Here is a 23,022-nt window from a genome sequence, read left to right on the forward strand (position 1 = left end):
GGGGGGCAGAGGTCCTGGGAGGGGGAAGGAGGCAGGGATATAGAGACCTTGGGAGGGGGGAAGGAGGCAGGGGTGCACAGGTCCTGGGAGGGGGAAGGAGGCAGGGGTGCAGCGGTGCTGGGTGGGTGGAAGGAGGCAGGGGTGCAGAGGTCCTAGGAGGAGGGAAGGATGCAGGGGTGCAGAGGTCCTGGGTGGGTGGAAGGAGGCAAGGGTGCAGAGGTCCTGGGTGGGTGGAAGGAGGCAAGGGTGCAGAGGTCCTGGGTGGGTGGAAGGAGGCAGGGCTGCAGAGGTCCTGGGTGGGTGGAAGGAGGCAGGGCTGCAGAGCTCCAGGAAGGGGGAAGGAGCAGGGGGGCAGAGGTCCTGGGAGGGGGAAGGAGGCAGGGATATAGAGACCTTGGGAGGGGGGAAGGAGGCAGGGGTGCACAGGTCCTGGGAGGGGGAAGGAGGCAGGGGTGCAGCGGTGCTGGGTGGGTGGAAGGAGGCAGGGGTGCAGAGGTCCTAGGAGGAGGGAAGGATGCAGGGGTGCAGAGGTCCTGGGTGGGTGGAAGGAGGCAGGGCTGCAGAGGTCCAGGGAGGGGGAAGGAGCAGGGGGGCAGAGGTCCTGGGAGGGGGAAGGAGGCAGGGATATAGAGACCTTGGGAGGGGGGAAGGAGGCAGGGGTGCACAGGTCCTGGGAGGGGGAAGGAGGCAGGGGTGCAGCGGTGCTGGGTGGGTGGAAGGAGGCAGGGGTGCAGAGGTCCTAGGAGGAGGGAAGGATGCAGGGGTGCAGAGGTCCTGGGTGGGTGGAAGGAGGCAAGGGTGCAGAGGTCCTGGGTGGGTGGAAGGAGGCAGGGCTGCAGAGGTCCAGGGAGGGGGAAGGAGCAGGGGTGCAGAGGTCCTGGGTGGGTGGAAGGAGGCAGGGCTGCAGAGCTCCAGGAAGGGGGAAGGAGCAGGGGTGCAGAGGTCCTGGGAGGGGGAAGGAGGCAGGGATATGGAGACCTTGGGAGGGGGGGAAGGAGGCAGGGGTGCACAGGTCCTGGGAGGGGGAAGGAGGCAGGGGTGCAGCGGTGCTGGGTGGGTGGAAGGAGGCAGGGGTGCAGAGGTCCTAGGAGGAGGGAAGGAGGCAGGGGTGCAGAGGTCCTGGGTGGGTGGAAGGAGGCAGGGTTGCAGAGGTTCTGGGTGTGTGGAAGGAGGCAGGGGTGCAGAGGTCCTAGGAGGAGGGAAGGAGGCAGGGGTGCAGAGGTCCTGGGAGGGGGAAGGAGGCAGGGGTGCAGAGGTCCTGGGAGGGGGAAGGAGGCAGGGGTGCAGAGGTCCTGGGAGGAGGGAAGGAGGCAGGGGTGCAGAGGTCTTGGGTGGGGGAAGCAGGCAGGGCTGCAGAGGTCCTGGGAAGGGGAAGGAGGCAGGGGTGCAGAGGTCCTGGGAGGGGGAAGGAGGCAGGGGTGCAGAGGTCCTGGGAGGCGAACAAACTGGTGAGCTGCAGGGGTCAGGGGGAAGGGCAGGAGGGCCTGGAGGGCAGGCAGAGGGGCAGCGCGGGTGTGGGCTGCGCTCCATTCATGGACACTTTCAGTCAAAGTGCAGTCCTGGCTGGGCTGTCTGCCCTGCTTCTCCAGCCTCTGGTCCCCATCCTGTCCTTCGTTCCCTCCCAGGACGCCCCGGATTCTGCGTCCTAGGGCCCCCAAGTGGGCTGCTCCTATTAGGATTTCCTTGTGGTGATGCTTCGTCGTGCTGAGGCTGGGCGTTGTCCTTTTCCACAGGTGAGATGTGTCCTCTCCTTGTGGCTGGGAGCTGAGGCCACGCAGGAGGGGCGCAGCCGTGGGAGGGAGGGCAGAGAGAGGGATCAGAGTTTGCAGGGGGAGTGCCGGGAGAGGCTGCATGGAGGTGGCCTGCGTGGAGATGGCTGGCGTGAGCTGGGGACGGCAGATGGGATGCAGGGTCCCAGCCTCTGGCTAGGGCAGCTCGCCCTCTGGGGAGACCTCACATCCCTTCCCTGGAGCAGGGGCGAGTGGGAAAGAGCGGCTGGTGCCTCAGGTTCTCTGATAGCCGTTGATCCCGGTACATTTGCTTCTCTTTTACTTGTTTTTGGGCCAGTGGGTGCGGGAGGGAAGAGATCTCAGGGCTGGCGACAGTGTGACACGGGCACATTTCTTATGGTAAGAAATGCGCAGACACCCGCCCCCCGTGTAGCCTTGGCGAGATGATGCCTCGCTCTCGCCCCGGCGGTAAAATCCAGGCGATCACGGGACGGAAGTGCCAGGTGGACAGCGATGTTCCCTGCAGGTGTCAGAGAAGACCCTCTTTCCTCCCCACCCCTCCCCTTTTTTGTGAGCATTACCTCTACTTAAAAGTCTGGAAACGTGAGGACAGGGGGCTGACGTGTTTGGTCTGCTGTGGAATCTGGTTAAATGTAGACCCTGCCATTCCAGCAGGACGTGCTCGCTGAGCTCTCGGGTGCTCTCCCTTCTCCCCTCGTGGTCTCTGTTGAGGGACAGCCTACGGACGTGACGCCGACCCAGAGGCTCCTGGTTCCAGTACCAAACTGAGCGCACCTGCTGTGAGCCCCCGGGATTTCCTGGCTCACGCCGATGGCTCAGCGTCCAGCCCCCTGGCCCCTCAGCCCCAGGCTCTGTCCTCGGGGCCGCCTCCCCCTAGGCCTGAGGGACGGGGCCCCGAGGCTCCCTGCCCCAGCCGGGCTCTGTGCCGATGTTCCGAGCCAGCCCCTTAGTCTGGGACGCTGGCAGGTGCTCTGATCCCGGCACGATTGGTGGCGGCGGGCTCGGGTGGAGGCCCACCCAGAGAGTGGGGAGACCATTGGGGTGGATGTCGGGGAGCCGAGCCCGAGCGCACTGTGCGTGGGGTGCCGTGCGCTAGCAGAGCTGAGCCCGATGTGCCGAGAGCCTGTCCCCTCCGGGGTGCTGCCCCAGCCTCGCGGACACGGGGTCGTCTCACCCCCAGTGGCCCTCGGGCGGGCGGCACAGCTGAGGACAGCGAGGCGCAAACAGCAGAGCCTGGTCCAGCCGGGAGGGGTCAGGACGGCGGGGTGTCGGCAGAGTCCGGCCCCCAGCCCTCTGCTGCTGATTCACCTGCTTCTCGGGGGAGGGGGCCTAGGTGGCGAGAGTGCCGCAGTCCTCAGATTCCAGACCTCAGCGTCGCTGCGGTCACAGGGTACGAGCCGCAGGAAGCACCGGCCCCCTGTGCCTCAGCATCCTGCTGCCCACCGGCCCCAGGTGCTACCTTGCGCATCTCCACGGATCGTGCAGGACACACACAAAAAAATGCCACGGGAGTAAAGGTTCAAGTCTATTTCTGTGACGTCGCAGAAGGCAAGGGAAGCGATCTGGGGTGTTCCCTGGCCTGGGAAACCATCTTGTGACGTGGAGCCACATGGCCTCCAGACCCGCGGCACAAAATCCTCCTGCAGCGCTTGACCTCTGGCCGCTGCCGTGACCGGATGCGTCATCGTTTGGTCGAAAACCGCAATCTGGGTGCACGATGCAATCTCTCATTAGGATGCCGAAATTGGAAAGTGACAGCAGTAACACAGCCCGGACCGGAGTTATCTCACGCTCTGTCCGTCGGAGGACGGCATCGTGTCAGCGACTCTTGTCCTGTGTCCCTGGGTTGGTCTCGGGCAGAGTGGGCTGCAGCCCGGCCCAGTCCCCAGAACGCCGTCTGCCAGCCCAGAGGGCACCCGGGGAGGGTGTTCACTGTCAGGCACCCGATGGTGCAGAGAAGTGGCTTCAGAACCTGCTTGGCTGCGGGGGGCCTGGAGGGCCCGGGGGTGCAGACACGGTGCCCGGGCAGGCTGCAGGCACGGTCAGTGCCTCTGTGACTTCCGGAAGCCGACTTGTGTGTTTGCTGCCTAGAACATTTCCTTCTCAGGAGCACGGCTTCCTGCGGACGCTGATCTTGGAAGCAAACCGTCACCGGGCACTCTGCGATCTGCCTGGTGCTCACCGGCTACCGGAGCACAGGTCGCGGCACGGGGGGCCCCGGGCTCCAGCCCCAGCTCGGGCGCACGGTGAGCGAGCCCCGGGCTTGCTTGGAACGGGTCCTGTGTGCAGCAGGTACCCTGTGGGGGTGAGCCGTGCTGGTCAGCGGGCCGGGCGTCGGGGCAGCTCTCGTGTTGTCCCGCGGTTACCCGTGGGGAAAAGCCCAACTGGACTCTGTTCTGAAGTATTTTAAGGACAAACAATTCGCATTAATGAGATTTGTGCACCGAGGTTTAAAGAGTTTGGAAGCCGAGTAGGGCGTGTGATGGAGAGAAGAGAATCGAGTTAAGACGAAGAGGGTGTGGCTGGTCGATGTGGCTGAGCTCCCCCAGGAGGGACCCCAGCAGCCACGCCACCACTTTGTCCCCACCGGGAAGGATACCTTTTTATGGCCGGCCTCCAGCACGTCTCACGCGGGAGGAGAACGTGTGCAGAGATCATACCGCGTAGAAAGCTGTGCTTTGCTCTAAAGCCCAAGAGCCCCTCTGGCTCCCGTGGGCTCTGCCACGTGGGAATGTCGTCCTCTGCAGCTAAGAGTGCAGGATGTGTGTCCCTGGTCTGTGGAGAGAATGCCTAGGAGCCGGAAGCCCTGGTCCACTCACCTCTCAGATGGCTAAAAATACCAGTTTCCCTTCTTTTCCTCGCTTCCTCCCATGACTGTGGCATCCGTTGGCCCCTCTTCCCGCGGATGTCTCTTCTTTCCTGTTCCCCCCGGTGCCTGCGGGGTCTTGGTGCGCCGGGAGGGGCCGGGTCCAGTGTTGGGACCAGCCTGGCGTTTCCCTGTGTGAGCAGCACCAGTAAGAGCCCCCCGCGCCCTCGACGGCCTCATGTACGTCACGACGGGTCTCGGCTGGCGCACTCCAGGGAGATTTGCAGGCTCACCTCTGGAATGTGTGTCTGCATTTGAGGGTGAAGGCCCTCCCCCCTCGTGCTGCGGAGGGCTGCGTGATTCCTGCAGACTGTCACGTACACTGCCCCTCCTGGCACCGCTGCCCCAGAGCAGGTGGACCCTCTGGTGTCCGTGCCAGCTGGGCCAGCAGAGCGTGTGTGCGCCCGGGCTGTGACTTCCTGCAGACTCAACTTCGGTGCCTTGACCACGGTGGACGTTGCAGGGACATTTGCTGACTTGGCAGGCGTGGTGTTCCTGTTAGCATCTGGGTTCCTGTGTCCCCGTCCCTGGGGAGCAGGTCACCTGAGGTCGCCGCAGCTTCTTGGCCAGACGTGCTTCCTCCCGCGTTATTTTCCCGAGGGTTCGCTGTGGTCCGTGCACGTCTGTCTGAGTTGTTTAGAGACCTAACTCCGGTTTGTGGCCAAATTTTGCTGTGGCCTCTGTTGACACCACTGAGTGTGTGTCATATCAGATCTCTGGAGAGGGCCTGGGGGTGGACATGGTCTCACAGAGGACAGATGGCAGTGTAGCTGGACCACCACCTGCTGCCATTCACCGAGTGTCCCCTGCGTGCTGGGCCCTGTTCTGATCCCCACGGCCGCCGAGGCCCGTACCGTCCCTCCGTTCCAGGTGGAGGCTTGGGCTCAGAGATACGGACACTCTGGGGCTCCTGGTGGCCCGCAGGAGAGCAGGGAGCAGAGATCACAGCCCCAGCGTGTGCGTCCATGTCTGTCCTGGGTCTCCCTGTGGGTGGGTTTCTCCAGGACCCCCAAGCCTTGGTTTTCTCATTTTGAAAATAAAGGGAACCTGTTTTCTGGAGGTGTGGTGTTTCCAAGCGCACAGCAGGGAGGTGCTAAGCGAGAGAGGCGGGCGCATGGCAGGTGCATGGCCCACGTGGGCCCGTGTGGGGGCCACTTCGGGGGCTGGGGTGTGGCGTGTGCAGGGCTGATGTGTGGCTGGTGTGTGACCCGTGCATGGCCCGTGCACGACTAGTGTGGGGCCCTGTGCGTGGCTAGGGCGTGGCCCAGGTGGGACCTGTGCGGGGGCCGGTCTGTGGCTGCTGTGGGGGCCAGTGTGTGGCCTGTGTGTGCTCAGTGCGTGGCTGGGCGGGCAGTACCAGTGGTGCCCTGCCAGAGCCCACACGAGCAGTCCCTTCTGCCACGTGGGTTGACAGCAGGCTGTATCCTGGTTCCTCCAGCATGTTCCGCGCTGTGGGCGGATGGCGGCCAGGACACTGTCACCGTCGTCACTGTCCCTTGCTGCTGTCCTTGCTGCACCGGAGCCTGGACATTTTCACCGGATCGTTCTGGTGGGAGCCGGGCAGGTGTTTGATACCCTAAACCCTCGTTCCTCCAGCATGTTCCGCGCTGTGTGCGGATGGCGGCCAGGGCACTGTCACCGTCGTCACTGTCCCTTGCTGCTGTCCTTGCTGCACCGGAGCCTGGACATTTTCACCGGATCGTTCTGGTGGGAGCCGGGCAGGTGTTTGATACCCTAAACCCTCGTAAACAGGGAGGGGGCTTACGGGACGGCCGCCTCGCGGCCCGGGCACTGACCTCCTCACGGTTTGGCTGGTTTCACGCTCATTCTCAGACTTGGGTTTCCTCTGATCGCATGTACGGGAACGGGATCTGCAAAAAAGAGAGGAAAACGTGTGCGGAGATGTGGCCTAGACCCAGGGTTCAGAGACTGAAGGCTGAGGAGATCGTGAGCGTGGCCCACGGTCCCGGGCGGCGAGGGCTTCACGCGAGGCTGCAGTGGAGGGAACGGGACCGGGAGACGTGTGCAGGGCGGGAGGGGCCGTCCCCGAAGCCTGGGCGCAGACGCAGCTCCCAGCGAGGACCGGGGGGGAAGTGAGGCCACCTGGACTGAGTGCTCCGTGCTCTGGGCGTGGTCTCAGAGGACACTTGGCAGGCCTTGTGGGGGAGGGGCTGGTCCCGTAGCTGCCGCCGTGGATGACCACTGGCCTGGCCTGGAGAGCCCCCTGCAGCCCAGGGCGGCCTCTGCCTGTGGTGACCGTGGTGTCTTTCCTTCCCCAGGGCTCCCAGGAGTGAGCGTCCCAGCTGCACGATGGACCAGCCAGAGCCGCCCGCCCCCGCGCCCGAAGGTAACGGGGCGTCCTTCGGGGGCCCTTTCCCCCTCGGGGACGGGGAGGGGTGACCACAGGTACCGACGAGGTGGAGCTCGGCCGCCCCCCCATCCCCTGGCCACCAGGGCCCATCCTCACTTTGGGGTAACCTGGCTGAGCGCCTCCCCGGCCCTGGGCCCCCCCGCGGGGCACGGGCCAGCACAGCCTGCTGTGAGCCCTACCTGTGGGGACCCATCAGTGCCCTCCGGCATGGAGGGTGGCCTGGAGGATGATGAGGAAGGGAGTCGTCCCATCCAGCTCTTGGGCACGTTCCTTATCTGCCTCCCTCCACCACTGTGAGGACCGTGAGGGAGGGGTGCAAGTTAACGTTTCCCTGTCCCATCCCCTCGCCACGGTGGGGCATCGGGGGCTTGGTGTCACTCCCCGCTCACGGGGCAGGGCCTCCTTCCGGGCTCCCCGTTCCCGAGTCTTCCCCAGACGTGCCCCCGTGGACAGACTCGCGTGTCCGTTGCACACCTGGAGGCTATAGGGCCTGAAGGGCAGAACCCTCAGCATGTGAAGCTGCGAGAGTGTGGGGGGAACCCACGCAGGGCCCGTGGCTCTTCCGTGCCCTCCCGCTCCCGGCAGGCGTGGGCCCTTGGATAGTGCCCCGGCCCGGCTCTGCGCTGCAGGTGGCTCTGGGCCTCGGGCTCCCAGTCGGAACAGAAGGAAGGCAGCCCACAGGTGGAGCCGCTCCTGTGGGGAAGCAGGGCTCGGGCCGAGGGGTGCCTGGGCTGCTGGGCGCCGGGCCCCCCAGGAAGGCTCAGCTCGACTGGAGAGCCATGTGGGTAGGGCTGGTCCAGAAGGAGCCAGTGATGCTGGGCTATGTGGCCAGAGGGGCCCCTGCCCACCTTCAGCCAGAGTCTGTACTCAGGTGTGACCTAAGACCCAGCTGTCGACCTTGGAGAGTTTCCTGAGCCCCGGGGTGAGGGTGGCTCGCTGGAGGGCACCCCAGGAATCCCGCAGCCCAGGCCGTGCACCTGCTCCTTCTGCGGGGTGCCTTCTGGGGGGGCTGGCTCCTTCCTTGGGCTGCGGCCGGCAGGCTTTGGTTGGGGAGGGGGTCCTGGATGGCCCCCGTGCAGGTGTCCGCCGTGTGTCGGGGGGGTGGCACTGAGGCTCCTCCAGGCTGGATCGTACTCGATTGTCATAATTGGGAAGGTCCCAGAACTGCTCACTGCTTCCTCCCCTACGAGCTGGGTGTAGCCTACACACACGTGGCCGGGCGTGTCCCCGGGGCTGGCACACCCAGCTTCAGGGAGCCTGTGGGCTGCCTTCCGTGGGACGGTCCCTGGATCCTCAACGTCAACGGTTTCCGTGGCCTGCATGGGCCGTGCTGACTGCTCTCCCCGGGATACCCGTGGTGCGCACACCGGGCGGCTGGGCCGGGCCGCGTCTGGAGCGTGGTCACGGCAGAGCAGAGTGGCGCTCCCAGGGTGGGCTCGCCGCACTTGTTGGGGAAAAGCTAGAAAATGAAAGGCCCAGAAGCCCTTTCCGCACCAGTTGTTAAGACTGTGTGGGGCTTGCGACTGTTGAAAATCTGATGGCGGTGCGTGCCTTTTTCCCCCACGCTTTGTCCGCTGTTTTCAAAGGAACCGGAACGCGCCCTTCTCTCGTTCCGTGTGTCCCAACATCTGCTGGCAGCAGCCGGCTGGGGCTGGTCCCGTGCGTGACGGAGCCTTGGCAGTGATACTGAGTGGATCTGCAGGAACGCCCGTCCACCCACGGGCTTCGCCCCCAGATGCACCTCTGCACTTGGTCTGGGACGGGAGGGGGGCCCTGACCACACGGCCGGGGTGTGGGTGGCTGTGCTAATGGGCCGGGGTGGGGACCTGGGAAGGGGAGTCACGGCCTGTGAAGCCCAGGGCATCGGGGGGGCCGCGGGCAGGCTCTGCGAGGCTTCGGTGGGCGGGAGCACGTCCGGGACGTGGAGAGCAGTGATGTGACCGGGGCGGTGGAGGGGCGGGCAGCAAGGCTGTCTTCTGGGAGTGTGCTGAGGGGGCAGCTCGGACATGTGCTCCCCGGGAGAGAAGTGGTTCTTGAACGTGGGGTGCACGGTAACCAGCCCGATTTGGGTGGTTATTTCAGAGTCCTCCCGTGTGCTCCTGAAACGTGCACGTTTTTATTTGTGACTTCGGTCTCAGTAGAGGAGGGAAAGAGGGCCAGGCAGGAGCCGGGACGGTGGGGGGCTGCCGAGGGCGTCGGGCAGAACCACCCCGCGTTCCCTGCAAGCCCACACCCACCCTGTTCTCAACGTTCAGAGTGACAAGCAGGCTGCCCGCGAGGCCTGTCGCTGTGGGGCCCGGCTGGTCCGGTCAAGCCGTCTGTGGGCCAGGCCCCAGGCCCTGTGAGCTGGGAAGTGACCCTGGGCGGCAGGCAGCCGGGAGGTGGAAAGGATCCCCCCGTGGACCCCTGTTCTCAGTTCCCCTGGAAGATTTCCTCCGGGCTCTGGGCGTGTGGCCAGCGTCCTTACGGGGTGGGGGGAGAGTGTCCCCATTTCTGTGGGTGGATGGCTGCTTCCTGGCTGGTAGCCTGTGGTTGTGCCTTCTGGCTTTGGTGTGGACTGAAGGCCGCTATTTGACAACGGAGAACCCCATAGTTCAAGACCCGAGATCCTGATCCGCACAGCCTTGTGGGCGGTTGACTCTTGTGACCCTTAGCGACGGGCACCCACGGGGCTTTGTGGGCGGGGACGGAGAGGGATGGGAGGCAGGGCAAGTTGGGAGTGGGTGGGGACTGATGCAGGGGGGTGGGGGGCAGGGCAGGTTGGGAGTGGGCGGGGACGCAGGGGGTGGGGGGCAGGGCAGGTTGGGAGTGGGCGGGGACGCAGGGGGTGGGGGGCAGGGCAGGTTGGGAGTGGGTGGGGACTGATGCAGGGGGGTGGGGGCAGGGCAGGTTGGGAGTGGGTGGGGACTGATGCAGGGGGGTGGGGGCAGGGCAGGTTGGGAGTGGGCGGGGATGCAGGGGGTGGGGGGCAGGGCAGGTTGGGAGTGGGTGGGGACTGATGCAGGGGGGTGGGGGCAGGGCAGGTTGGGAGTGGGTGGGGACTGATGCAGGGGGGTGGGGGCAGGGCAGGTTGGGAGTGGGCGGGGACGCAGGGGGTGGGGGGCAGGGCAGGTTGGGAGTGGGTGGGGACTGATGCAGGGGGGTGGGGGCAGGGCAGGTTGGGAGTGGGCGGGGATGCAGGGGGTGGGGGGCAGGGCAGGTTGGGAGTGGGTGGGGACTGATGCAGGGGGGTGGGGGCAGGGCAGGTTGGGAGTGGGTGGGGACTGATGCAGGGGGGTGGGGGCAGGGCAGGTTGGGAGTGGGCGGGGACGCAGGGGGTGGGGGGCAGGGCAGGTTGGGAGTGGGTGGGGACTGATGCAGGGGGGTGGGGGCAGGGCAGGTTGGGAGTGGGCGGGGACGGAGGGGGTGGGGGCAGGGCAGGTTGGGAGTGGGCGGGGACACAGGGGGTGGGGGGCAGGGCAGGTTGGGAGTGGGCGGGGACGGAGGGGGTGGGGGCAGGGCTGGGTCGGAGGGCCTCATGGAAACCCCAGCAGAGCTCCTTCGATGAGGGTCTGGGGCTCCAGCAGGGGGCCTGGGTGTGGACTTGGGGTTTTGTGCAGGCGACACCAGGGCCTCCAGCAGGCCCGGCCGGCCTCCCCGTGGGGAGAGTGTCAGGTGCACTGGGACTCTCTGTGTGGGGGGGGCAGAAGCAAGGGGGTCCGTGGAGGGCAGCAGAGGCAGCTTGGGGAGCTGTTCTGAGTGCGGTGGGCGGTGCCACAGGCCTGCACCTGTCACAGCCTGGAGGCGGACGTCAGGGATCCCGGCCTCCTTCAGAGGCCTCTCTCCTTGGCGTGCAGACACCGTCCCTCCCCGTGTCCCCACGGGGTCGTGCCTCGGCGCGTGTGTGTCCTGACCTCCTCTGATGAGGACACCCGTCGTACTGGAGTGGGGCCGCCCTGGCGACCTCATTCTACCTTAATCACCTTTGAGGCCCCGTCTCCACACGTAGCTGTGTTCTGAGGTCCTGGGGTTAGACCTTCAGCCTAGGGTGTGGGGGGACACGGTTCTGTCCTCAAGAGGGACTGAAACAAGCAGCTGGGTGTGTGGGAGGGAGCCGGGAGACTGTAGTGTCATTGATGCCAAAGGATGGTCATGTTAAACGGGGCGGTGAGGTCACCGTAGGGGACAGCGGGGAAGGACCACGGGCATTGGCTCTGGGGACAAGGCACCCAATAGCGCGTGAAGCCAGGTCACTAGCTGGTGGGGAGGCATCAGGCATTCTGGGGGTGGCAGGGGAGGTGACCTGGCCGAGTGCAGGGGGCGTTTCTGGGCTGCTGTGTCTGACGCTGTGATGGTGGCCACACATCACGGTGCCTTTGTCTACACCCGTGTGGTGCGCCTCACTGGATGGAAACCGTGGACTCTGGGCGACGGCGGCCTGTCCGTGAGGGCCTGGCCCTGTGCTGCCCATCTTACTTGCTGAAGGCACAGAACAAGAATTACCTTCTTCCTTTAAGGGGAAGACCCTGTCAGGCTTTGTTATTTAAGTTTTTAAAAATATTCATTTAGTTTTGAGAGAGAGAGGCAGAGTGTGAACAGGGGAGGGGCAGAGACAGAGAAAGACACAGAATCCGAAGCAGGAGCCAGGCTCCGAGCTGTCGGCACAGAGCCCGACGTGGGGCTCGAACCCACAAACCACCAGATCACGACCTGAGCCAGAGTCAGATGCTTAACCAACTGAACCACCCAGGCGCCCTAGGCTTTGTTGTTTGAAGCAGTGTTCATAAAATCACTTTCAGGTGTATTTTATCTACTTCTTAAAGTCCGGCAGTGATGAACTGTGACTTCCGAGAGGAGGGTTGATGGAGGGAGAGCAGGCAGGTGGTTCTGAGTCCCTGCTGCGCCCCGTGGAACGTGTCGGTGGCGGGATCTCCATGTGTCACGTCGCCGGGTCACAACTCGAGCTCTCCCGTCATCACCTTCGGCTGGGTGTTTAACTCGTATTGTTTCCCTGTCACGTTGACCCGGCAAACACAAATCTAGTCGTGGGAACAGTTGTATTTGGAAAGCATCCTGTGCGTTTTGGTTTTTGTGTTGAAGAGATTTATCGCCCCGGGACCTGTTCCCCAGGTTACTCCTGTGAGTAAGCTGACTGACTCCCTAACGGTAACGCCGAGAACCCACGCGCCGACCTCCCTGTCGTTGGGCCCGAGACCCGACTTGGTGGGAGAGCGCACGTCGCGTGACTGATCCGCGGACACAGGCTGCGTCCACCCCCAGGTCCGGTCCGTGTCTGCTGTTTTTTCTTGTGACGCTGTCCTCACTCGGTGGCGGCGGTGAGCTGTGCGTCTGTGTTTATTAAGTACGAACCTCAGGGAATTAGCCTGCTCCCGGAGTTTAGCCCAAGTGGAAATGTGGTCTGAACCCGAACACAGCCTCACGGCAGGCAGGAAACGTATGTGTTGTGGGGAGTTTGCCGAATGCAGGGAATCTCAGTGGAGAAAGTACCAGTCGTTTGCAGAGGCCACGGTTAATATTTGGGTCTGTGTGTGAGCGGGATGAAATTAGTAAAACCAACCGTCTTTGGATGATTCCCTTTATTGTGGTGAAATATACAGAACATTTACCGTTCTTCAGTGCCCCCCGGGAGCACGAAAACCACCAGCAGTGCCCTCCGCCTCCAGAACTTTCCATCTTCCCAGACTGAAGCTCTGTCCCCACGAGATCCTGACCCCCATCCCCTGCCCGGCCCCCGGCACCCGCCGTCCTGTCTTCCGTGGGTGCTGTCACGCTGTGTCTGTCCCGTGGTGACTGGCTCCCTTCGCTCCGCAGAATGTCCCCAGGGTCCGTCCGTGTGGTGACAGGTGTCAGAATTTGTCCTTTCTAGGACGGAGTGCTCCCCGTTGTGTGCGTCGACCACAGTCCATCTGGCCGTTCATCTGTCCGTGGACTCTTGCCTTGTTTCTATCTCTTGGCTGTTTGTGAATTATCCTGCTTGAATGGTTGCACGCTCACACAGTGGCACACTCGTGTGGTTGCACACCTGTGTGGGCGCGCTGGGATCTGTGTGCCTGCTTTAATTCCTCCAGCTGAGGCTCGGAAGCAGGATCCTGGGGTCGTTCGGTGGTTCTGGTTCTGTGCTTCCTTCGTGAGGGGCCTCCTTACAGTTGCCACGGCGGCCGCTCTGTTTTCTGGTCCTGCCAACGCTGCAAGGGGTTCCAGTTTCTCCAGACCCTCATCAGTGTGTGTTATTTTCTGTTAAATGGGTGTGGAAAGACCGATTAGAAAGACTATTAACTTAATACGTCAAGACCTCTTTCCAAATTCTCGAATAAGCTTCGACCAGATAACTTCAATGGCTTCGTGAGTGTCTGGCTGTATAAACGTGTAATACGTAAAGTCTCTTTCCTACTAAAGGACATTCAGGTGAGTGTCGTGACGGTCTCTGATTATTTCCTTAAGATAAGTGTTTCACAGTAGGATTTCTGCGACAAGGGATGTACAGAATTGTCCGGCATTGGTACGTGTTGGCAAGTTCTCTTCCACAAAGTCGCCAACGCATACTCTCACCAGAACAGTTTTCTGAAGCCTTTTCTGGATTCCATTTCGGTATTTGCCCCTGTCATGCTTTTAGCACGTGTCAACTGGGGAGAAATTGCCCCAGAATGCTGCTTGTGGACCCGGCAGTCTCGTTCCCCCTGTGTCCCCGCTGAGGGTCCCCTCCCTCCTGCCCCGACAGAGCCTGTCCACCCTGACCTCTGTGGTAAGGTGTTTCCTTCAAAACACCTGTTAGGACGTGTTGCCAATTCCAAAGACCGAAGGGAAAAATGAGCACCTGGTATTTAAGACCATTGTTTCTGGACCATCGAAGGTTCATCTGGACCCACAAGGCCACAGCCGGAAAGACCGTCCTAGACTGGCTCAGGTAGCCCCAGCTCTGTCACCTTCTCTCCCTAGAAACCAGGCCACCTCTGAAAGCCTGAGTCTCACGTCCTACCCCCTAGCCCCCCTCCCCTCTCCCCCGGCTCCACTCCCCCCACCCCGGCCCCACCCCCCAGCTGCCAGGTGGCTGTGGAACATTTCCTTCCTGGAGAGCATACATCGCCCCCTGCACAGCATCTGCGTCTGCTGGGGCGATGCTGACCGGGGCCCTGCACCAGGAGTGAGAGGCACTGGGAGTGGAACTGGAGGGGCCGAGGCCCCCTCCCTGCCCCCCATCATGCTGGGACAGTCCATGCCCCGACTCACCGCACCCCCACCCCGACCCAGGGGAGGTGACCCCTCCCCAGCCTCTCTGCACCCCCGCCCCCACCATCCCCAGAACCCACCTGGCTCTGGCTCGGGGGTGCTGGCTCTGTCACCCCACCGCCCCGTGGCTGGCTTCCCAGCCCGTGTTCACGCGTCTTTGGCTCTAAGATGACTGGTTCAGATCCCACATTCCCACACTCAGGCCTGTGTGACCGCTGGGTGGAACCCTCTGGAAGGGAGGAGGGAACCCGCTCTGGGCCCTGGGCGCCTCTCTCAGCAGATCCCTCTGCAGCCCGGTGGGACCGGAGCTCTCTCTCCATGGGGACGCCTGATGCCCTGGCCCACCCTGCAGCACCCCGGTTTGCTTGCAGAGTGAGCGGTTTGGGTTCCATCTTGGGGTCATTTCTCCCTCTCCGTAGTGCCCACCTACTCGTTCCTTCGCAAGGGAACCGCCCTGGACACCCCAAGGGTGCAGGGTCCCCATCCTGGGAGAGGGTCCCCGTGTGGGTGTGCAGGGTCCCCGTCCTGGGAGACGGGTCCCCATGACCGACTTCCCGTGATCTGTGTGAGCACCAGACGCCCGCAGACCGTCTGGGTACAGAGGAGTGAGTTGTGCACCAGTGGAGAAGGCCGTCAGGTTTGGGAGTTTTCTGTGTTCTGACTTCCGGCCCCAGTGTTGGGGTGCCGTGGAGCAGCAGAGGCTCCCTCCCCACTGGGCTGTCCCCTGCCCCAGCCCCCTAGCCTGGGCGTTGTCACCAGGGCGCTGTGGCCTCTCACGGGTTGGTGGACGGCATCTGTGGGTCTGAGCGGCCTCCACCCTGCCCCGTACACATCCACACGCGGGGACGCGTGCCGGACGGGGACCGCAGGGTGGGCCTGGCCTGGGCAGGGGTTGCGAGGTCCCCTTCCTTGGGTGGCATTTACGTTGTGGGTGATTGGCGTGGACAGAACCGAAGGGGCCTGGGGCCCCGTGGGGCTTGAGCGGAATCCACTAGTGTTGAAGTCTGTGGCCTCCCTCGTTTCCTGGCGCTTCCTTTCCCTCATCCTCTGCCCGTCGCTTCCGCCACCTGCACAGTCCCTGGCACTGAATGCTAGCGCGTCTCTGCTCCCGCGGCGGCTGAGTCTGTGTTCTTTTCACCGTTAGAAAACGAGGTGAAATACGACAGGAACAACAACGAAGAGGACGAGGGGGAGCAGTTCGATTTCGACAGCGGAGACGAGATTCCAGAAGCGGATCGGCCAGCCGCGGGTGCCCCGGCCAGTGGGGGGGGCGCGGATGCCGCGTCTGGCTCAGGTGAGTCCCCGGGCCGCCCCCAGCGCCCATGGCCCAGCGGCCAGCTTGTCCTCACCGCGGGTGAGTGACGTGGGGGGGAAGTCGGTGTCCTGGAGCGGGACGTGAGCTGTGATGGCTCATTGGAGTTTGGCCACGCTCCTTTGGTCCCTGGCATTTTCCACGGGCGTCAGGCTGCTCGGCAGCCCCTGGCGGCCTCTCGGAGGGGGTGGGTATCGGCCACATCTCAGCACCGTGTTGCTGCGTGGTGGGAAACGTTTCTGAAACTAACGCTCTTTGAGATGCATGGAGTCCGTGTTGGATCCTGGAGGTGGCTGCTTTTGTCCCGACCACGAGGGCTGGTTTCTTGTCCACAGCGAGGGCTCTCCGCACAGTCAGTGGCTCCCCTGGTCCGGCAGCTTCTACCTGATGCCTGTCAGCAGAGAAGCGGCCCTGGGAGCTGCCAGGCCCTGGGGTGTCGCGCGCTGACCCCAGCGATGCTCCGCCCTGTACTCCCAGATCTGGGCGTCTCCTGGGTGCCCTGGTGTTGCGTGCCCTTTGGGGGGGGCGTGGCTCTACTTGTCCTCCCTTCCTCCACACTGTGTGTTTGCCTCCAGGAGGTGAAATCGGGAGGGGAACGGACGCGGAGGCCCCGGTGGAAGGCACGACGCTTGAGGTCCCGACACGGGTGAACCCCTACTCCGTCATCGACATCACGCCCTTCCAGGAGGAGCAGCCCCCGCCCGCCGACCCGGATGCCGAGGAGGAGAGCGCCAGCCCGCCGGTGCCCAGCGGGTACTCGGTGCCCGTGCCCTGCGGCTATGCTGTGCCCTGCAACCTCCCGCTGCTCGTGCCGGCCTACTCCAGCCCCGTCGTCATCCGCGCCGCGTCCCTGGAAGAGGAAGGTAGTGTCCTCCTCCTCGCCGCGCACTGCGGGCCGTGACCGCCTGTCGTCCGTGAGTCCTGCAGTCCTCCGTGTTCTGGTAGAGCCGCCGGAGCCGGCCCGGGTCACCTTGCCCCGGCAGGTGCCTGTGGGTCCGCGTGCGTGAGGGCAGCGGGACGTTCAAGTACGGCCCTCCCTGAGCAGAGGGCGGCCTGTTCCGTTCCGAGTGTGGCCAGTGAGGCAGCCCAGCCGAGCGTTTGTTCTCTCGCCGAGATCTGCGTGTGTTCCCTATCCGAGGACGCAGCACGGGCGCTGTCCCAGGTGTAGAGGCTCTCAGGGACGTGAGGCTGCTCGGACACGGAATCACAGCTTGTGCGAGATTTCAGTAAACACGTTCTCTCCTTCCCAGTTGTGACCATTGAGGGGAAAAAAAAGTCTTCGTTAAAGAAGCTCTTGAATTTGTTTGGAAACCACAGGTTTTTAGGGTTGAGGTTTTTCACCTATGCTTTCTTGTAATTGGTAGGAATCTTGGAAATTAACCGTGGTCAACAATGCTATTCGTGTTTTGTGGCCTCTGACAAGTAAGAACGATGTGAAAATACGGAAGTAGATTATGGAATTGAGAGGAGAAGGGGGGGCACCTGGGGGGCTCAGTCGGTTGAGCATCCGACTCTTGATGTTGGCTCAGGTCATCCTCTCGAGGTTCGTGAGGTTGAGCCCCACGTCAGGCTCGGTGCTAACAGTGCAGAGCCTGCCTGGGATTCTCTCTCTCTGCCCCTCCCCCACTCTTGCATGAGCACACGCGTGTGCACATACGTCCTGTGGTGCCCTGGCCGGCTTCCTAACCATCTGCACCGTGTGGTTCCCTCGTGGACACAGGGTGGCCTGGCTCTGTGGGCTCGTTCAGCGTGCACGTCCTCGCTGAGGCTCCCTCACTCGCATAGAGGCTCCCCTGGGACATGAGCCCCAGAGTCCGGGACAGCAGGAACCCGTCGTCTTCCCCACTGCCCAGAACCAACACTGAGCCTCCACTTTCGTTCGTTAGTGGTCCTCCAGTGGCCAGAGACTCATGGTGCTCTGCCTCGTGGCATGGGCTTCCAGATCCTTCCAGAACAGTGAGAGGTGGGCAGTGTGCGTGGCCAGCGGGAGAACTTCCTCTCGAGTATGCTCACCATACTGTCATCAGAGTTTTCGTTTTAGCAGACATCACCTCCGGGTGCATCTGCTTTCTCAGAAGGGGGAGCGCCGGGAAGGAAGGTGTTGGGTGGGTGCATTGAGGCACGCGCGGCGTGCATTCAGGGGTGGTGAGAGGGGCCCCTGACACAGCCGTGGGGAAGGTAGTCACTGTGTGAAGTACGCTCGCTGCCAGTCCACATCCTTTCTTCGTTGACTTTGTCGAGTATCTTTGTCTTTTAGGAAGTCATGTGGGCCATTTTTGGGGGGAGTGTGGTGTGGTGGGAAGTCTTTGGACGGGCAGGTCTGAGTTCAGATCGTGGCCCTGCCTCTGACCTGGCATGTGCTCCTTGGCAGACAGCTAGGTTTTCCATGGCCTCGAGAACTTGTTGAGTTCATGCCTCTACAATTCCTGGTGCACCGCCAGGCAAATCCCACCACCGGGTAAGGGGTATTTGTTACTGTTTAGCGGGATCAGGGGACCAGTTTTATGAGTGAGATCTCCAAGCTTATTGCATTAAGCCCAGCCTTCCTGGACCTTGAGTTAACTGCTGAGCGCTTTGAAAGTGGTCAAGAACGTTTGCCTAGCACACAGTAAATTCCTTCTAAAACGGTGTTTATGGACAGTTTCCCAGTGTAGCAATTAACCAGTTGTTGGTTGAGCACGTGGCTAAGCCTGAGCTCATCACCGCTTGGTAAATCAAACCCAGAGGTGGGAGAACAGCAGTCAGCTGGACATGTGTGACAGACTGTGTGTGTGCGTGTGTGTGTGTGTGCACGTGCGTGTGAGTATATAAAAACTTGGTTGCCAGATATCATGAACGTAACTCTCCCTTGAGAATCTTTGGAGGCTCCCATTTAGACATACTTTCCAATAAATCACAATTGTAAATTCCCATGAAAAGTTAAGACACAGGAGAAAATTTGTTTCTTACTGTAGCCTGCTTTCTTTGGGTTTAATTCCAGCTGTTTCAGGAGCCTTTGGATATCACTTTTTACTGTAATCCTGTTTTGAAAACATCTTATTTTGAATCTAACCTAAAAAACCTTAAATCTATCAGTTAATCATTTTTATGCTAAGATAAGCCTATCATTCATAAGAATGGAAAATAGGGAACCATTTTAAATGTAAAAATCCGTTTCCTACAATTTTACCCTAAGCATGAAACTATATGATTTTTTTTTCTTTCCTCACAGAGACACAGGAAGTAGCAGAAGACAGCCCATTTAATTCTTTAAGTTCTGAGGATCCAGCAAACAGGTAAATTTTTTCATTTTACACACGTGCTCTGGGTCCATGACCGTTCCCTGTAATGTGGAGTGTGGGACACCTGTCCTGCCTGCCCTCAGTGCTGTGAGGTGGTGACCGACCAGGCCTACTCCCCGCCCCAGACCCTCCGCTCCCAGTCCTGCATCCATCTGCTCTCTCGCCCAGGGGCTCCCAGGATGGGTGTCAGAGTACGAGGACTCAGCTAGAGGTTCATACTGTCTGTGTAGAAGGACAGACCGTACGAACGCACATACAGATAGGCCCCAGAGAGGTGGCCCTCCTCGGCCTCCACCGTGGAGATTCTGTGTGTACTTCAGCCTTGGGAAGGGTCTCAGAACCCTGTGGGGCCGGAGGGGATTTTTCAGTGTGTCTGACCCAGCTTTCAGCGAGAGTACTTCAAACTGATTTGATTGTAGACCTTTCTTTCATGCCACTTGCCTTCAAAAACGCTATTTCTCCTCCTTGAGATGCCCAGGAAAAGCCCGTCCTCCAGGCAAACTCCTGCATGCATTTCAAAACCCTGCCTTAGTGTCTCGTTTTATAAAGTTCCCTCTTGTCCATCCAGAGCTGTGTGGGCACACCGGCTTTAAAACTGATTAAAACAGTGCACCCTCACTGTGACTTCCCCTGTCCCTTTCTGCTGCTGGACTGAGAATCCTGTGAAGGGGGAGAGCAGGTTTGACCAAGGCTTAGCACGCCGTCATGCTTGTTGCTTGGCGGCTGTGCAGCCATACTGATGCATTATCCACACCTGTTCGAGGTGGAGCGTCCTGTGGCTTTTGGTACACTGCGTTGTCCGTATTAAAACTGTGTTAAAATATATACAACATAAAACTTGCCATTTGAACCCTTTTCAGTGTAACATGTAGTGGCATCGCGTGCATATACTGTGTCACCACTCTCCCCTTTCAGAATATTTCATCATCTGAGACAGGAGCTCTAACCCTCCTGTGGTAATCTACCGCCCCCCTCCCCCAGCCCCCGACAACCCCTACTCTGTGTCCTGTCTCTGTGGATTGGCCCGATCTAGGTAACTCGTGTCCTTCTGTCTCTGGCTTGTTTCACTCTGCATCATGTTTGCGAGGTTCTCCTGTGTTGTAGGATGCGTCCGGATCTTCCTTTTCAAGCCTGCATAATATTCCTTTGTAAGCACATATGACCTTTTCACTCACCACTCGAAGGACACTTGCTTTGTTTCCACCTCTTGGCTGTCGTGAATCGCGCTGCTGGGAACACAGGTGTATGAGCATCTAAGTCCTTGCTCCCTATCCCTTTGGCTCTGTACCTGTGAGAGGAGCACTGGATCTTATGGTGAGTCTATATTTTCCTTTTTGAGGACCAGCAATCTCTTTACCACAGAGACAGCGCCATTTCACATTCCCACCTGCAATGAACTGCTTCCAATACGGTCACCAAATTTATTTTCCAGTTTTTAAAGATTGTAGTCATTCTAGGGAGTGTGAAATGGTACCTCCCGGTGGTTTTGATTTGCATTTCCTTGATGACTAATGATGCTGAGCACCTCATCACATCCCATCGCCCATTTGTATGTCTTCTTCAGAGAAATGTCATTCACGTTCCTTCCCCATGTTTGAGTTGGGTTTCTTTGTTGTTGTTGAGTTGTAGGTGTTCTTTATATAATCTGAATATTAATCTCTCATCAGATGCGTGATTTGTGAACATTTCTTTGCATGCTGTGGGTTGTCCTTTCACTCTCTCGATGGTGTCCTTTGCACAAAAGTTTTTAATTTTGATGAAATCCAGTTTATGTGTTTTGTTTCTTTTATATTGCCTGTGCTTTCGGTGTCCTGTCCAGTTAGTTGTTGGCATATCCAGTGTCATGAAGCTCTCTCACTGTTTTCTTCTAAGAGTTTTGTAGTTTGACTCGTGAGGGTGGGTGGGTGCCACGTTCTGCCATGTCTCTTAGGTCTAGTTGATTTGTGGCGTTCTTAGCATCTTCTGCCTGGTGGTTCTGCTGTTGACAGTACTACATTGGCGTGTCCAGCTGTCACTGTGAGATGGTCCATTTCTGTGTTCAGTACCGTGTATTTTCACTTCATCTATTTTGGGGCTCCTTCGTTAGTTGTATGTTTGTAATGGTTATATCTTCTTGTTCTATTGGACCTCTATTCAATATATGATCTCTGTCTTTGCCTTCTGTGACCTTTTATGAGTTAAAGGCCATTTTGTGGGATCGGGCTTTACCCAGCATTAGAATATCCACCACCTTGCCTGGTCCTGTGTTTGGTGCGTGCTGGCTCTGTTTGTTTACCCACTTTTAGTTGTTACGTCTCAGTTCGCCAAGCCTTTACTGAGTGCCTGGCCTGTGATCGGCATCAGAGACTGAGAGGAAGTAAACCGGTCTCAGCACGCCAGCGAGGACTTCCCTCCCTCCCATATGGCGGCTTGCGGTGTTTCCTTTCACCCGCGCAGGCACCAGCAGAGGAGACGGAAAGCGAGAACGGACTCCTGACTCGGGTTTCGGGTCCTTGGCGTGCTGTTCTCACGCTCACCTGGCTTTTTCTTTGGGGTGGTAGGCTGGCCTCTGAACGTAGAAAGACATACTCGTCCCTAAAAGAGTGGTGTCTTTGCAGAGAGGGACGCACAAGCTCTTTCCACCTGGTTTACATTACATGTGGCAGAGCAGGTCCACCAAGACCCCGCAGTAGAATCACAGTGTGCGTGAGATGAGACACGAGCGGGTGGCGCATTATCGCTGGTGATCTGAGATGTACGGTGGGAAACACGTCTGCTGAAAGGATCGTTTCTTAGAACAAAAAGAACGTGAAGTGGCGTGAGAGGGCAAGCTCAGATTCTCTTCCAAAGCGCGACCTTTTTTAAATCTACGGAAAGCGACCTTTTTTAAACCTACGGAAACACTCGGGAGCAGTTTAAATATCATCCATTTTTGCTTTAGATTTTCTGTTTTTTTGCTTAACTTCATTTTGATATAATTTTAGACTTGAAAAGTGTGAGAATACTTTTTTTTTTTATGTGACACGTTCCTCAACTAAGTGTGGGGACGGACTCGGCTTCTTTTCTTACATGCATCCACAATGTAGCGTATTGTGTCGCACATGCTTGCGTAGCTAAAGTGTCTGTGACCTGGACATTTTTAAGACCTTTGCCATCTTCCCTGGCCTTTAAATCTTGTATTTAACCATTAGAACTTTCAGAAAACTAACAAAAATGATGATAGAAAAGACCACGCTGCAGTGACCCCCGCCATCTCTGTCACTTATCGTGAAGTGTGGCATTAACTCCGTATGAATGATTCTCCTTTGCACGTGTGCGTTTTTCCGAGCTGCCCATGGTTGTCTCTGAGCACTCACCCTAGTTCCAGCCTCTTTCCCTTCCTGTGAAGTGCTCCACACCCCGCTTGGCTCTTCCTTGCAGAGCTCCCCTAGACCGCGGGCCCCTGAGGTTGGTCTTGTCCCAGCTGTGTTGAATGAAGCCGACCTTGTCGTTCTTCTGAATAAAGCATTCCAGAGGCTTGCCGTAGCCTGCGGGACAGCATTCCTATCCCTGTGTGTGACCCTGTGACTTGGCCCCCGGGACCATTGCACTAGAGCACAGCGCCAGTTGAGTCGTGAGCACTTTTTATTTCTGGCGGCGTGAGGTCCCTTCCCGGAGGCGAGAAGGCCCGTCTGTCACTCGGGCGTGTCTCTGCAGCCGGTACCGTGTGCGGCACACAACAGGCCCGCAAGAAGTTCTGGCGAACAACTGGAAGACGCTTCAGGCCCCCCTGGAGCAGAGACCTCGTTTCTCCTGTTTCTGTTGTGCGAGCACCTGTCCCGGGCACGTGGCGGGCGTTCGGAAGCACGTACAAACCGCTGGGAACGAAAGCTTGAACCTGGCGTCTGTGTTGAGAAGCCGCGGCTGGTCCGATAAAACGAGCACGTGCAGATTCTGACCTGCTGGGTGAGGGGGCGGAAGCCCCCGCCTGTGTCAGCCGGTGGCCCCCTCAGCGTCCCAGAGACCACTGGGGGGGTGAAGCCCCCGGGGCGTTTGGATCAAAGGCACGGCCTCAGTACACCCGCACAAGGGAAAGGAAGGCCCCAGATGTATTACTCACGTATCCCAGAAATGGGGTGTGTGCAGGGGGCCGGGGGAGGGCATCCCCTGTCCCCGTAGATACAGAGCGAGGTCAGCCACTGGTTCCTAATGAGATGGTTAGGGCGGAGGTCACTGACTTTTCAAGGGCTTAAGTC

At 60.0% G+C, this 23,022-nt stretch overlaps 1 protein-coding gene across 10 annotated transcripts in view; it reads left to right on the plus strand.

Annotated features, from left to right (window-relative positions):
- Nucleotides 1-23,022, plus strand: part of ARHGEF10 (Rho guanine nucleotide exchange factor 10) — a 105,233-nt gene that overhangs the window by 13,304 nt on the left and 68,907 nt on the right. For 9 of the 10 annotated variants that reach the window (XM_042934148.1, XM_042934149.1, XM_042934152.1 and 6 more), the window contains 4 exons: nt 6,897-6,964; nt 15,360-15,509; nt 16,103-16,390; nt 18,739-18,802. In XM_042934148.1, coding sequence (XP_042790082.1) covers nt 6,928-6,964; nt 15,360-15,509; nt 16,103-16,390; nt 18,739-18,802 — 539 coding nt within the window. In that variant the 5' untranslated portion in view covers nt 6,897-6,927. Of the gene's footprint in view, nt 1-1,416; nt 1,734-6,896; nt 6,965-15,359; nt 15,510-16,102; nt 16,391-18,738; nt 18,803-23,022 lie in introns of those variants that run through there. The other variant, XM_042934150.1, reaches the window with a different exon arrangement.

Source organism: Panthera leo, chromosome B1 (assembly GCF_018350215.1).
Source record: "Panthera leo isolate Ple1 chromosome B1, P.leo_Ple1_pat1.1, whole genome shotgun sequence".
NCBI classification, from domain to species: domain Eukaryota; kingdom Metazoa; phylum Chordata; class Mammalia; order Carnivora; family Felidae; genus Panthera; species Panthera leo.